Source organism: Pongo pygmaeus, chromosome 1 (genome assembly GCF_028885625.2).
Source record: "Pongo pygmaeus isolate AG05252 chromosome 1, NHGRI_mPonPyg2-v2.0_pri, whole genome shotgun sequence".
In the NCBI taxonomy this organism is placed as follows: Eukaryota; Metazoa; Chordata; class Mammalia; order Primates; family Hominidae; genus Pongo; species Pongo pygmaeus.
The window spans coordinates 43,676,431-43,690,316 of NC_072373.2; the positions used below are offsets into that span (position 1 = coordinate 43,676,431).

The following is a 13,886-nucleotide window of genomic DNA, read 5'->3' on the forward strand; positions in this document are numbered from 1 at the left end:
CTGGTCTTGGCAGAATATCACTGATCAGAGATAAAGAACAAATAAAGTGAAGATAGATCTTTGACACCAAGGACAATTCACTAAAGAGTTTATAGAATGATTGACTCAGAGACCAAGAATCGAGCCTTAGCAAATACTTAGCAGGAAATGGGATGGAGAGAAACCTGAAAGAAAAAGATAATCATCGGAGAAGTAGGGGGATGACAAAGAAAGAACAGTGTCATAGAAGGCATAAGGGAAACAAATGTCAAGAAGTGGTCAACTATGTCAAAACGAATAGGAACAGAGAAAACTGGATCCTTAAAGATGAGTAGCTTGGCCTAACCTCCTGTACCTGGGTAACAAACATTCTAGGCAAAATATATTGTAAACCATGCTGATGTTCTTTTGCCACAAAACATAAGTGATAGCCTCTCTATCAAGAGACCTAGATTTCATAGTGTCTGGTCCTGGGCTGTTTTCCCATGGCCCCATTTGTTCTCTTTCTCTATTCCTAGAAAAAGTATAGAAAATGGAGCTCTCTTTGCTTGCCATTGAGCTCATGTCCTGCCAACTTCTATCTAAATGACAGGTAGGTCAGTAAAGTTACAGGCTGAGAAATTAAAATTATTTGCCAAACACTAGTTTTATGATTATCTATTAACAACAGCCACAACAAATAGAGAAGGATTCCCAGTGTATTTCAATTAGCTTCTAGCTCAAGTGATACATGAGTAGTATGGTTAGAATAGGCATTGTAGAAGTATGAATGGAGAACTGTCTCTTGTTTTCTGTCTGTCTTTATTGTTATTGCTGGATATTAAATGCTGTAAATTTGGCATAGGTTTTTTCCAAAGAATGGTCTCTTGGGTCAAGTTTTCCTGAACTTGCCTGGTATTGGGCAAGTTCATACAGAAAATATGAATCATTTCACAAAGTCCTGGGCTTGTCTATCTATTTGAAGGAATAGGAAATGGACTTCACTTGGAGCATGATGGATGAGGCTTGGGCTTTTACTAATGAAATAAGTTTCAATCTTAACTCCGTTAAACCTTTAAAGACAGGAGAAAACTATCCGGGGATGGATTCAGGCCAGTGAGATCACGTTGCACAAATCTCCTCTTAAGGGATCTTTACTGACCTAGAATTGTTTCAAAATAAGATTCCGAACTGTCGAAGGAGTTTGAAGCCTTGAAACTTGGTGTAGGTTTGCTTCAAACAAAAAAACGAATACACTACATTTCCCAGGAGACTTCGCGGGTGAGCCTCCGCACTCGGCTGGTTCTCTTTACCGCGAGGAAAGCTGGGAAATGTAGTGCTCCAGGCAACCCTGCACGTGACGCTTGCGGAGGAAGGGGAAAGAGAGGCGCGGGACGGCTTCTACGGAATCGAGGTGCAGGCTGCTCCTTCCTCACAATTTGGTTTGTGCTGCAAGGGGAGGGTCCTCATCATCTGGCCCCAGTGGTGTAATGAGCTGGCTGGGATTCAGTCACTGACTTGGAGCCGCTCCGGGGAAGTCCCGGTGGGTGAGGTTCCGCGGCGCCTGGTCCCGTTTCTCGGCAGTCAGGCCAGGAGGGGGTGGGGAAGGTGCGAACAGCCGGGGGCTCGGAGCTCGCGCCCTGCGCCCCACCCAGGTTGCGGCCGCCCAGGGAGGAAGCGCGTATAGGTTGAGTGCAAAGTTTCCTTTTTTGCTTTCTCGTCAGAGCAGCCCAGACAGGCGGTGGGTGGGAATGCCTCACTTCAGTTTGAAGAGGGTCCGGAGCCAAAGGGGTTAAAACAAGCGACACCGCCCCCCCCCCCCCAATTCCCGCCTCCCTAAAACGCACACCCCGCTAGCCATGGGCAGCCGCGACCACCTGTTCAAAGTGCTGGTGGTGGGGGACGCCGCAGTGGGCAAGACGTCGCTGGTGCAGCGATATTCCCAGGACAGCTTCAGCAAACACTACAAGTCCACGGTGGGAGGTGAGACGTCTCTGGGGGGAGGGGGAGGAGGAGGCCCCGACAGCGGACTCGAGCTGGGGACCCAAGTGGGGTGGGGATTTGCTGTCGGTTGCTGGGTCCTTCTTCGGGTCAGGAAGTACTGTCTGGGAACCTAGATGGTGTAATTGCCGGGTGTTTGGTTTACACGCCTCTCTTGAGTTTCCCCAGTTAGATTTTCCCAAACTGAGCCCACTGCCAGGAGAAAGGTAAGAGCAAAGACGTGAAGATGAGAAATAGGGAAGGGAGGATGAGGATGAGCAATTGCTGTTTATTGCAGGAGTACTGTGAACTTAAGTCTCCAGCCTTTCAGCTGTCCGGCAAATCTCTCCAATCAGCAGAAGCAGCTGAGATCCTCTGTGGGGCCTCCTGGTTAGGTACTGGCTGGAGCTGTAGTCCAGCCCCTCTGTTGAGGAAGGAACCGCAAGGTGTTTAACCTGGCTTCAGGGGGAGAACGCAGGAAGCGGAACTGGTCTGAAGGACTCTAGCTTTGTTGTGGGGCTGTGGGTGGGATGGAAGACACAAAATCCCCGAACGAGCCCCTTGGCTACGCGGTCAGATGCCCATGAGAGCTGATGAGCTGTGTTTTTGTCCGTTGATTGCTTAAATAAAGGTAACCAAGGAATTCTTCCAAGAATATGAAATATACCACTTCTCTGACCTATCTTCCCACCACTTTTTTCCTCAAACTGGAGAAGGTAGGGAGGAAGGGGACACCGAGTTCATTCATTTCTTTCCCGGGTGTGGCCTTTGGACTCAACTGTTTTTTCACAGGCAAAAATGCCTTATTGTTAATTAAAAGGTATTTAGCTAGGAAGAGCTGGTGATGGGGGAGAGTAACTTAAAATTTTATTTCTCTCTGTTAAAAGAACTTGTTTTAAGGCGGGAAACTCGTACCAATGGAAAAATTGAAAATGTGTGCTCCTGTTCATATGGAAGTTTAAAAATAAATTAACAAACATTTATATTGCAATTAAAACATTCTCCTTAAGAACCCCCAGTAGGGCCCAGTACGGTGGTTCATACTTGCAATCCCAGCACTTTAGGAGGCTGAGGTAGGAGGATTGTTTGAGCCCAGGAGTTCGAGACCAGCCATGGAAACATGGCAAGACCCCCCCCCTCCAACCTCTACAAAAATTAAAGAAAAAAGTAGCCGTGGTCCCAGCTACTTGGGAAACTGAGACGAGAGGATTGCTTGAACTTGGGAGGTCGAGGCTTAAGTGAGCCCCGTTCGCACCACTCACTGCACTGTAGCCTGGGCAACAGAGTGAGACCCTGTTTCAAAAACAAAGGAACAAAAAATTTAAGTCTGGCAAAATGAAAGGTTCAAAGTTTCAGACACTCTATCCTGACCGCTCTGCCCTCCCACTCCTAAATAATATAAGGGTCCCTATTTCACGGATTTGGGTTAAAAGTGGCCTGCTATTAATAGTTAATTATAACAATTGCTGTAGTTTTCCTTTAGCAAAGAATATAATTGGCTAATTTTTTTTCAGTGTTTAGTTTAAATTTCCCTTAGCTTTGATTCCTGTCACAGACATGAAAGATAATATTTCCAAACCTCAGAAATTACTCTGTTTCTCTCCTTAAACAAAAGCTTTTCCCCATGGAATACTTACTCAGCCTTAAGGAGTCTCAACACCTGCAGACTTGGTGGTAGATTCCAGCGGGACTTTTCAGCAACATCCACGCAGTGTCTTCTTCTTGGGACTCCTCTGGGACCTTTTCCATTTATTCCATTCTTGCCCAAGATAATACCTGCAACCTTTTGGTGGATGTAGAGTTCCCCAGGGTGTGTTCTTTTCATAATACAATTTGATTAGAAACCAACAGTGAAATTGAATGTGGAAGATACAAAAGCAACCACATTTGTCTCATTTCCCCCTTCTCCCCCATCACCCCTTCCCTGAGAAAACCCCCTAAATCTCCCAGAAACTGTTTAACCTGAGAATGAGAGTTGTTTTCATAGTTACTCCCACCCCCAGTCTTGGAGACAAACAGTAGCAAATAAATGAGCTTGACAGTAGAGTAAAAGCTGGAAACCCCTTGGAGAGTGAGTATGAATCATCCATCTCACACTAAATACATGTGTGTGGACTCATCTCAGTGAATTGAGGGCTTAAAGATAAACATATGGGATTGGAGTTGTGTGTCCATAGGGTTTCACTACCTATTTGATTTGAGTTTATCCCTATTAATGTTTTACAGTGAAATTTTATTAAAGTATAATGTACATATATTTTCAGTGGATTTTGCTCTGAAGGTTCTCCAGTGGTCTGACTACGAGATAGTGCGGCTTCAGCTGTGGGATATTGCAGGTAAAGTGGGAGGGCTAGATAGGAACAAGGGAAGAAATTTTGATTTAACTAGAAACCTCTGAGAAAAAAATGGGGCAGCAAAGCCAGAAATTGTTTTTCTGAAGCTGGAATGACTGAGCTGCTCTGAGGACACATGAGCTGAATAGGTGCAGAGCTTTTGTAGATGTTTTGCCCTGAATAGATCTGGAGCAGTCTCTATGTGGATGGAGGGGCTGGCAAGGTGGTGGATTGTCCAGACTATAGGTGGACACTCCCACAGCAGGGGAGGGTGCTTTTTCTAGGTTTAAGGCCGACCTTGGTGAAAAACAAGATCCCCAGAAAATATATACAGTAAAAATAGTGAATCCTTACTATGTGCCAAGCATTCTTCTAAGTATTTTAAATTCACTGACTCATTAATCCTCACACCAACCCTATCATAAAAGCTACTGCTTTTGGAGAATTGCTTGAACCTGGGAGGCCGAGGTTGCAGTGAGCCTAGATGGCACCATTGCACTCCAGCCTGGGCAACAGGAGTGCAGGAAACTCTGTTTCAAAAAAAAAAAGCTACTGCTTTTATCTTCACTTTACAAATGAGAAATCTGAAGCACTGAGAGCTTGATTTGCCCAAAGTCAAATAGTATGCAGCAGAGCAGGGATTTGGACTGGAGCAATCTGGGTGTGGAGTCTACCTTGGAAATAATTGGGCTTCATTATCCCTTTATGGGATAGAAAACCAAGAGTCAGAGGGGGAAAGTGAGTGGCTCCCTCTGACACATATGCTTACTGCCCTCTTCTACAAGGAGAGTCTGAGGTGTTAGAGAGGATGCAGAGGCTGGCTCTTGGGTCACCTTCTTGAGAACTCTTCCCTTTCTCCCCAGGGCAGGAGCGCTTCACCTCTATGACACGACTGTATTATCGGGACGCCTCTGCCTGTGTTATTATGTTTGACGTTACCAATGCCACTACCTTCAGCAACAGCCAGAGGTGGAAACAGGACCTAGACAGCAAGCTCACACTACCCAATGGAGAGCCGGTGCCCTGCCTGCTCTTGGCCAACAAGGTATGTGGCCAATCTCAGAAAATGGTCCCGAGCCTCTATCTGTGGTTAGAAAGCAAGTAAAATGCTCTCTGATTCTGGGCATCCATTTCCCCTTCTTAAGTTGGCAAAATCATCTCTACCTCCTTTCAAAGGATGTTGAGGGTGAGACTTTCTTTTTTTTTTTTTTGAGACGGAGTCTCGCTCTGTTGCCCAGGCTGGAGTGCAGTGGCGCGATCTCGGCTCTCTGCCAGCTCTGCCTCCCGGGTTCACGCCATTCTCCTGCCTCAGCCTCTTCCCAAGTAGCTGGGACTACAGGTGCCCGCCACCAAACCCGGCTAATTTTTTTGTATTTTTAGTGGAGATTGGGTTTCATTGTGTTAGCCAGGATGGTCTCACTCTCTCGACCTCATGATCCGCCTGCCTCGGCCTCCCAAAGTGCTGGGATTACAGGCGCGAGCCACCGCGCCCAGCCGAGGGTGAGTCTTTTTTTGGGAAGAATGTTGATTGTAGATTTCTGATGCTGGTGTTCTTATCCATTGGTGGAAAAATGTTTAAAATCCACACTATCTGAGCCATATTCTTATTTGCAGGAAGTTTATGATACTGCCTTTTATTTTTTCTCTTTGCCAGTGTGATCTGTCCCCTTGGGCAGTGAGTCGGGACCAGATTGACCGGTTCAGTAAAGAGAATGGTTTCACAGGTTGGACAGAAACATCAGTCAAGGAGAACAAAAATATTAATGAGGCTATGAGGTAAGTAGCTCATGCTGATAGGCATGCAGATGTATCCATCTTCCACTGTGGCCCTGTGGACCCTCTTTTCTTATTTCTGAGCCAACAATGACAGACTGAGCCATTGGAATGCCAGCCCCTAAAGGTCAGGGATACTATCTTTCCTGAGATAACTGGGGACAAAGGGACATTTAAACCTTCTGGCTTTACCAGATACTCTCCGATGATAAGTCAGACTACATCTGCCATTTCTGCTTTTCCTCCAAAATAAGCTTCTCAGGCTTATTTTTTGTCTTTTAGAGTCCTCATTGAAAAGATGATGAGAAATTCCACAGAAGATATCATGTCTTTGTCCACCCAAGGGGACTACATCAATCTACAAACCAAGTCCTCCAGCTGGTCCTGCTGCTAATAGTGTTTGGCTTATTTTCCATCCCAGTTCTGGGAGGTCTTTTAAGTCTCTTTCCTTTGGTTGCCCACCTGACAATTTTATTAAGTACATTTGAATTATCTCCTGACTACTGTCCAGTAAGGAGGCCCATTGTCACTTAGAAAAGACACCTGGAACCCATGTGCATTTCTGCATCTCCTGGATTAGCCTTTGACATGTTGCCGGCTCAAGTTAGTGCCAGTTAGTAGTGCCTTCGGTGTAAGATCATCTCATCAACCCTCAATTTGTGATCCGGAATTTTGTGAGAAGGATTAGAAATCAGCACCTGCATTTTAGAGATCATAATTCTCACCTACTTCTGAGCTTATTTTTCCATTTGATAGTCATTGATATCATGACTTCCAATTGAGAGGAAAATGAGATCAAATGTCATTTCCCAAATTTCTTGTAGGCCATTGTTTCAGATTCTTTCTGTCTTGGAATGTAAACATCTGATTCTGGAATGCAGAAGGAGGGGGTCTGGGCATCTATGGATTTTTGGCTACTAGAAGTGACCCAGAAGTCACTGTATTTTTGAAACTTCTAAAGTCATAATTAAGTTTCTCTTGTCTTGGCATCAAGAGTAGTCAAGTTTTTTGGCCGGGCATGGTGGCTCATGCCTGTAATCCCAGCACTTGGGGAGGCCAAGCCGGGCGGATCACATGAGGCCAGGAATTCGAGACCAACCTGGCCAGCATGGCAAAACCCCGTCTCTACTAAAAGCACAAAAATTAGCCGGGCGTGATGGCACATGTCTGTAATCCCAGCTACTCTGGAGACAGGTGGGAGAATCGCTTGAGACTGGGAGGCAGAGGTTGCAGTGAAGTTCAGAAGTTGCCACTGAACTTCAGCCTGGGTGACAGAGCAAGACTCCATCTCAAAAAAAAAGAAAAAAGAATAGTCATTTTTAAACTACCTATCTCATGCAATGAAAGCATTTTCTTCCACAAAGAGCTTAATCCTCATGATAGGATTGCCTAGTGTCTCCCATTTGCAGGTTTCTGGGTTGATGTCTTAATGCATAATACTGCAAGTGACATCAGTTGGCTGTGATGCTTCAAAATAGGTCTGCTCCTCACAGCTTTGGGAATCTGAATGGAAGAAGAAAAGAGAGAAGTTAACAACCTCCACTGGGGCAACTTTGTGAGCATGTAGGCACTTAGTCATAGGAAACATATTACGTGCAGGCCCTAGCCTGGGGGAGGAAAGTAGATAGACAGAAAATCATTAGGTAATTTAAGTACTAAATTGGGCAGGGCTTTTTAGTATCAAATCACTACTAGACCATTTGTTAAATTATCTCTAGGATGGTGATTTATAACCTACCCAAAGTTAGCGATATTCTTACTAAACTCAGAGGCCTGAAGTTCTTTGATAGACCTTAAATAAGTGTCCTAAGTCAGTGGTTCCCAAATCTGGCTGGTCAGGAATACCTGGGAAGTTTGCTAAAATTTTTAAAAATGTTTTAAGATTTTTGGGTCCTGAGCCAGCTGCGGTGGCTCACACCTGTAATCCCAGCACTTTGGGAGGCTGAGGCAGGTGGATCACCTGAGGTCAGGAGTTCAAGATCAACCTGGCCAACATACTGAAACCCCATCTCTACTAAAAATACGAAAAATTAGCTGGGCGTGGTAGTGGGTGCCTGTAATCCCAGCTCCTTGGGAGGCTGAGGCAGGAGAATCACTTGAACCCGGGAGTTAGAGGTTGCAGTGAGCTGAGATGGCACCATTGTACTCCAGCCTGGGCAACAAGATGAAACTCCATCTCAAAAAAAAAAAAAAAAAAGAAAAAGATTTTTGGGTCCCGACCTCAAACCTACTGAATCAGAATTTCTAGGGATGAAGCCTAGGAATGTGTTGTTGTTTTCAAAGCTTCCCTGGTGATTGTGATCAGCCTGGTTTGGAAACCATTGCTGGAGAACTTTGTAAAGATACAGAGACCCAGACCTTTTGTATTTACATTTAAATACAAATACAAATCGGTTTCTATATGCTCTGTTAGCTTTTCAGGTGATTCTGCTGCACAGACGTTGAAAACCACTGCCCTAAGAGATCAGAGGCCACATATCAGAGAGAGAAAAGGGGCCAAACCTTCGGTGGTTTGTTGTGTGTTTTTTAATGCCAATTATTTTAACTTGCACAGTCTTCTGAAACCTTGTATTAATAGTTCTCTTTTGTATTACCACTTTCAGGTAGGGTTTGATCACTGTGATTCTGAAGATAATAGTGGAATAGCAAATTTCATTGATATGAAAAGATAATTGATTTTCATTCATTGGTTTGAACACCTGCAAAATCACAAATAAATGAGAACTGAGTCTTGTATTCATGTTAGTTATTGGCCTTTAATGTGAGTTTGTCAAAGTGCTGTTTTATACTGATAGCTCAAGAGAATTGCGGAAATGGAGACTTTATTTTTTAAATAGCTTTTTATTTTTTAAATACCTTTTTCTAAATTTTCGATTCAAGGGGTACGTGTGCAAGTTTGTTACATGGATGTATTTTGTGATGCTAAAGCTTGGGTTTCTGCTTAGTGTGTCTCCCAAGTAGTGAACATAGCACCCAGTAGGCAGTTTTTCAACCGTTACTCCCTCTCTCCCCACTTTTGGGAGTCCCCAGTGTCTGTTGTTCCCATCTTTATGTATGTGTCCAATGTTTACCTCCCACTTACAAGTGAGAAATGTGGTTAAATACCTTATTTTAAAATGAAGATAAATATTATTCTGTTTACCTGTTAACTTGCTAATACCAATTGCTTAGATCCATCTGCCTAGTACCAATTCAGTACTTGATGTAACAGGCCAAATACTACTTGGAAATGTGAACTTTTTGAAAAACTGAATATGCTTTCTTTTCCCATTTGCTGACTCAGGATTCACCTGCCTTTTCAAGCATTGCTAGAGGCTGGCCAGCCAGCCAGCCCTTCTGGATATTCTCTCCCAACTGGTGAACATTATAGGCCTGAAACTAATTAAAGAGGGAACTGAAATATAACTAATTCCTCTTCGTGCCACTATCCATAAAAGAAAAGCAATTATGATTAGGAAAAATAAAATATTTACATGAATGGAAATGTGATGCTACTAAAAATAATTAGGTCTTATCATTCGGATGCTACCTCTTTGGTGCGTTCAAAAGACGTAGTGTCCAAAATTGTTTGGAACGTAGATATCGTAGCCCCTCCCTAGAGGAGGTCCTATATTTGAGACAAGATGCCTCTCCAACCACTCAGGTGGCTTTTGGCCAAAAAGAAAACATAGTTCCCCAAGAGTGTTCTCAGAAACCCTAAGGGAGGGCTGAAAACACAGCTGTAGGGTAGTGTCTGCCCTGGCTTTCTTCTTTGAACAGAAGAAATTTGGTCACTTAGCTGAGTGACCAAATAAGTGGGGCAGAGGAGATTGTAGGTCAGGGAAGGCCCTTTAGCAGTAAAGAATGGTTTCCTGCTTTATCACTACTATTGCGCCAGAATTACCCCAAGATGTTTCCCTAATTCACTTTCTCCAGCTAGGGTCCCTCACTGTTTCCTGTTATCTCCAGATTTAACTTTTTCTGTAGGTGGTCTCTCTTCGGTCCTCAGGATACTATCTCATCTAACGTGAGGCCTTTCTTGGCTGATACTTTCGTAGGCAGTGGCTAAGGCCATGGTTAGAGGATGTAAAAATTTCCATGGAATTCTGTAAGATCCAGTAACCAGATTGCCCAAGGAAACAAAACTCAATGCACTTTTCCCCTCCACCCTTCTTTTTGTTGGTTTGTTTGTTTGAGACGGAGTCTCACTCTGTCACCAGGCTGGAGTACAGTGGCATGATCTCAGCTCACTGCAACCTCCGCCTCCCATGTTCAAGTGATTCTCCTGCCTCAGCCTGCTGAGTAGCTGGGACTACAGGCGCCCGCCACCACACCCAGCTAATTTTTGTATTTTTAGTAGAGACGTGGTTTCACCATGTGGGCCAGGATGGTCTTGATCTTTGACCTCGTGATCCACCTGCCTCAGCCTCCTGAAGTGCTGGGATTACAGGCATGAGCCACTGCACCCAGCCCTCCCCTCCACCCTTCTTGGTTCACTGTGTATAGGAAGATTTCCTCAGCTGTGTGAGTGACTCATCTGTTAAGGCCAAATAACCCCCAAAGCTGCAGGTTAGAATAGGCAGGAAGTCACTAGAAAATGAGGTGTTCTGGAAAGAATTCCACATATAATTATATATATGATATATATATAGAGAGAGAGAGTTGGTTTTTGTTTGTTTTGAGACAGGGTCTCACTCTATCACTGAAGCTGGACTGCAGTGGCACAATCTCAGCTTACTGCAGCCTTGACCTCCTAGATGCAAGCCATCCTCCCACCTCAGCCTCGAGTAGCTGGGACTATACACGCATGCCACCACACCTGGCCAATTTTTGTATTTTTATAAAGACAGGGTTTCACCATGTTGCCCAGGCTGGTCTTGAACTCCTGAGCTCAGGTGATCAGCCCGCCTCTACCTCCCACAGTGCTGGGATTATAGGAGGCATGAGCTACCGCACACCCAGCCTTGCATTATGTCTGGGTTTTTTTTGTTTTGTTTTTTGGTTTTTTTTTTTTGGAGATAGGGTCTCACTCTGTTGCCCAGGCTGGAGTGTAGTGGTGCGATCTCGGCTTGCTACAGCCTCAACCTCCTAGACTCAAGCAATCCTCCAACCTTCCCACCTCGGCCTCATGAGTAGCTGGGACTACAGGCTCATGCCCCCGTGCCCAGCTGATTTTTGTATTTTTTGTAGAGACAGGGTTTCACCATATTTCTACATATTTATTTTATTCTGCCATAAATACCAGAGACTTCAGGATATAGTCAGAATATATGACCTTTGTTGTTAGAAAAACCCTGCCTGCCTTTAGTTTTCCAGCATGACCTGAATTCTCTGAAGTTTTAGCTGCAGTTTTGGTATAATGGTATTTATTGTTCTATATTAGAGTTCTCCAGGGAAACAGAACCAATAAGAGAGATTGGTAAATATTATAAGTAAAAGATATATAGAAATAAACATATAGGGAGATATAGATATATAAATATATGTGTGTTTATTATAAGGAATTGGCTTACACAATTATGGAGGCTGGCAAATCCAAAACCTGCAGAGCTTGGCTGGATGCAGTGGCTCACGCCTGTAGTCCCAACACTTTGGGAGGCTGAGGCGAGCGGATCCTTTGAGGTTGGGAGTTCAAGATAAGCCTGGCCAACATGACGAAACCCCATCTCTACTAGAAAATACAAAAATTAGCCAGGCATGGTGGTGGGCACCTGTAGTCCCAGCTACTTGGCAGGCTGAGGCAGGAGAATCACTTGAATGTGGGAGGCGGAGGTTGCAGTGAGCCAAAATCATGCCACTGCACTCCAGCCTGGGTGACAGAGTGAGACACTGTCTTAAAAAAAAAAAAAAAAATCTGCAGAGCTGATGTCTAGTGGGCTGGAAGAGTCAATGTTCCAGTTCAAAGCCTGTCAGGAAGGAGAATTCTCTTTTACTTGGGGGAAGGTAGTATTTTGTTCTACTGAGGCCTTCAACTGATTGGATGAGGCCCACCTACATTGGGAAGAGCAATCTGCTTTACTCAGTCTGCCAATTTAAATGTTAATCTCATCCAAAACACCCTCACAGAAACACCCAAAATAATGTCTGGCCAAGTATCTGGGCGCCCTGTGGTCCAGTCAAGTTGACACATAAAATTAACCATCACATCATGATGGGTACTGTTTTGATTCCTTTTTTTTTGTAGTCTAATTTAATTTGCAATCAAGTTCAAGTTCATCTGATTAAGAACTATATGTTAGTGGGAATAAAGCAGATAGGAAGAGGAAAGAGATATTTTATGATTTATTTTATATGGAATTCTTCCCTCAGATCTGTGAGTTGTATATGCCTCTTACACTGTCTTTGAAATAAGAAAGTAAGCAATTCTTCCCATTCTGTGTTTCAGGGAACAAATGTCTTGAAATTTGACTGAAAGGCAGCTGGTTGAATTTGTAATACAGCCAAGGCATAACTGCAAGTCTTCTCATTCTCTGTCTCCATTCTGTCATTTAGGTTTCTGGGAAACATTTGGCCTGAAAAACCTATTTTAGAAAATAAGCCCAGACATTTAGAGAAACAGAACTGAGCCCTTTGGGGTTTGAAACTCTTGGTTTGTGTTAGATATCTTTTGAGAACATGTTCATGTGTGAAATAGAGACATGCATGTAATTAAATGTGGGGCCAAATTAGGTGCAGTTAGAATAGCATGCAGTGCAGACATATCCCAAGCTGTTTAATTGACAAGTTCCACTTACTAAGATATGTCACCTCAGTGACTGTCATTTGATTTTGAATATCAGCTTTTTGTTTGCAAGTGCAGAGATTTTTGACAGCCATTCCAGCTTCAACTGTTGTGGCCAATAGCTAATGTTAATCGGAGTGTTTGGTATAAACCAACTACTCACCTAAGTACTTCACATGGATTATTTTTATTTTCACAATGACCCTATGAGTTAAATATGTGAGGAAACTGAGGAACAAAAAATTAAGGCTTTGCTCAAAGACGAAACAGCCAGCAAGTGGCAAACTGTGATTTTTTTTTTTAAACCTTAAGTGGTGTTGCTCCAGAAACTGGGCCCTTTACTATACTACACTGCCTCCTTGAAGTTTTTCCATTTAACAAGTTTTCAATGTGGTGGAAACAGTAATGTATTAAAGGGTATACAAATTTTCCAATACTTTTATAACGAAAGATGAAAAACCTACTCGTTAAATAAAATGGGCCGGGCACGGTGGCTCACGCCTGTAATCCCAGCACGTTGGGAGGCCGAGGCGGGCAGATTACCTGAGGTCAGGAGTTCGAGACCAGCCCAACCAACATGGAGAAACCCATCTCTACTAAAAATACAAAATTAGCCAGGCGTGGTGGCGCAGGCCTGTAATCCCAGCTACTGGGGACTGAGGCAGGAGAATTGCTTGAACCTGGGAGGCGGAGGTTGCAATGAGCCAGATTGCACCATTGCACTCCAGCCTGGGCAACAAGAGTGAAACTCCCGGTGGGGGGAAGGAAAATCCAAACCTCCTAGGGCCCAGCAACCCAAACAAAACCTCTATTTACATTTCAATAAATTTGCCTTCAATCAACTTTTATGCAAATATTTTTTCATATAATTGTATTCGTATTTAAACAAAACTTTTTTATTTTTTTTTTAGTAGTGACAGGGGCTTGCTTTGTTGCCCATGCTGGTCTCAAACCCCTAGCCTCAAACAATCCTCTCACTTCAGCATCCCAAAATGTTGGGATTACAGACATGAGCCACTGCACCTAGCCTAAACAGAGTATTTTTTATTACACACCTTTTATGCATCCATGATTACAGGAGGAGTTGTAGGGGATATAAAGGCCTATGCCACTGAAGTCCAAAGAAGAAGGAGGTCAAGAAA

At 43.8% G+C, this 13,886-nt stretch overlaps 1 protein-coding gene across 11 annotated transcripts; it reads left to right on the forward strand.

Annotated features, from left to right (window-relative positions):
* Positions 1 to 1,281: 1,281 nt before the first annotated feature.
* RAB29 (RAB29, member RAS oncogene family) lies at positions 1,282 to 8,780 on the forward strand. 11 transcript variants are annotated; one of them, XM_054467867.2, is made up of 6 exons: positions 1,284 to 1,372; positions 1,683 to 1,941; positions 4,203 to 4,274; positions 5,135 to 5,316; positions 5,926 to 6,047; positions 6,327 to 8,780. In XM_054467867.2, exons 2-6 carry the CDS (start codon positions 1,818 to 1,820, stop codon positions 6,436 to 6,438), a joined length of 612 nt encoding a protein of 203 aa, XP_054323842.1. In that variant the 5' UTR covers positions 1,284 to 1,372; positions 1,683 to 1,817; the 3' UTR covers positions 6,439 to 8,780. The 11 variants fall into 11 exon arrangements, with proteins under 11 accessions (XP_054324236.1, XP_054323842.1, XP_054323681.1 ...); XM_054467706.2 differs by having other exon boundaries at positions 1,294 to 1,501; positions 1,688 to 1,941; XM_054467790.2 differs by having other exon boundaries at positions 1,294 to 1,400; positions 1,688 to 1,941.
* Positions 8,781 to 13,886: the final 5,106 nt, after the last annotated feature.

What these genes read in the sequence shown, in the direction of transcription:
- RAB29 (XM_054467867.2), top strand. Translation starts at nt 1,818, where the DNA reads ATGGGCAGCCGCGACCACCTGTTCAAAGTGCTGGTGGTGGGGGACGCC. An exon ending in GCCTGCTCTTGGCCAACAAG is followed by an intron (nt 5,317 to 5,925) that starts GTATGTGGCCAA and finishes TCTCTTTGCCAG; the next exon opens with TGTGATCTGTCCCCTTGGGC. An exon ending in AATATTAATGAGGCTATGAG is followed by an intron (nt 6,048 to 6,326) that starts GTAAGTAGCTCA and finishes TTTGTCTTTTAG; the next exon opens with AGTCCTCATTGAAAAGATGA.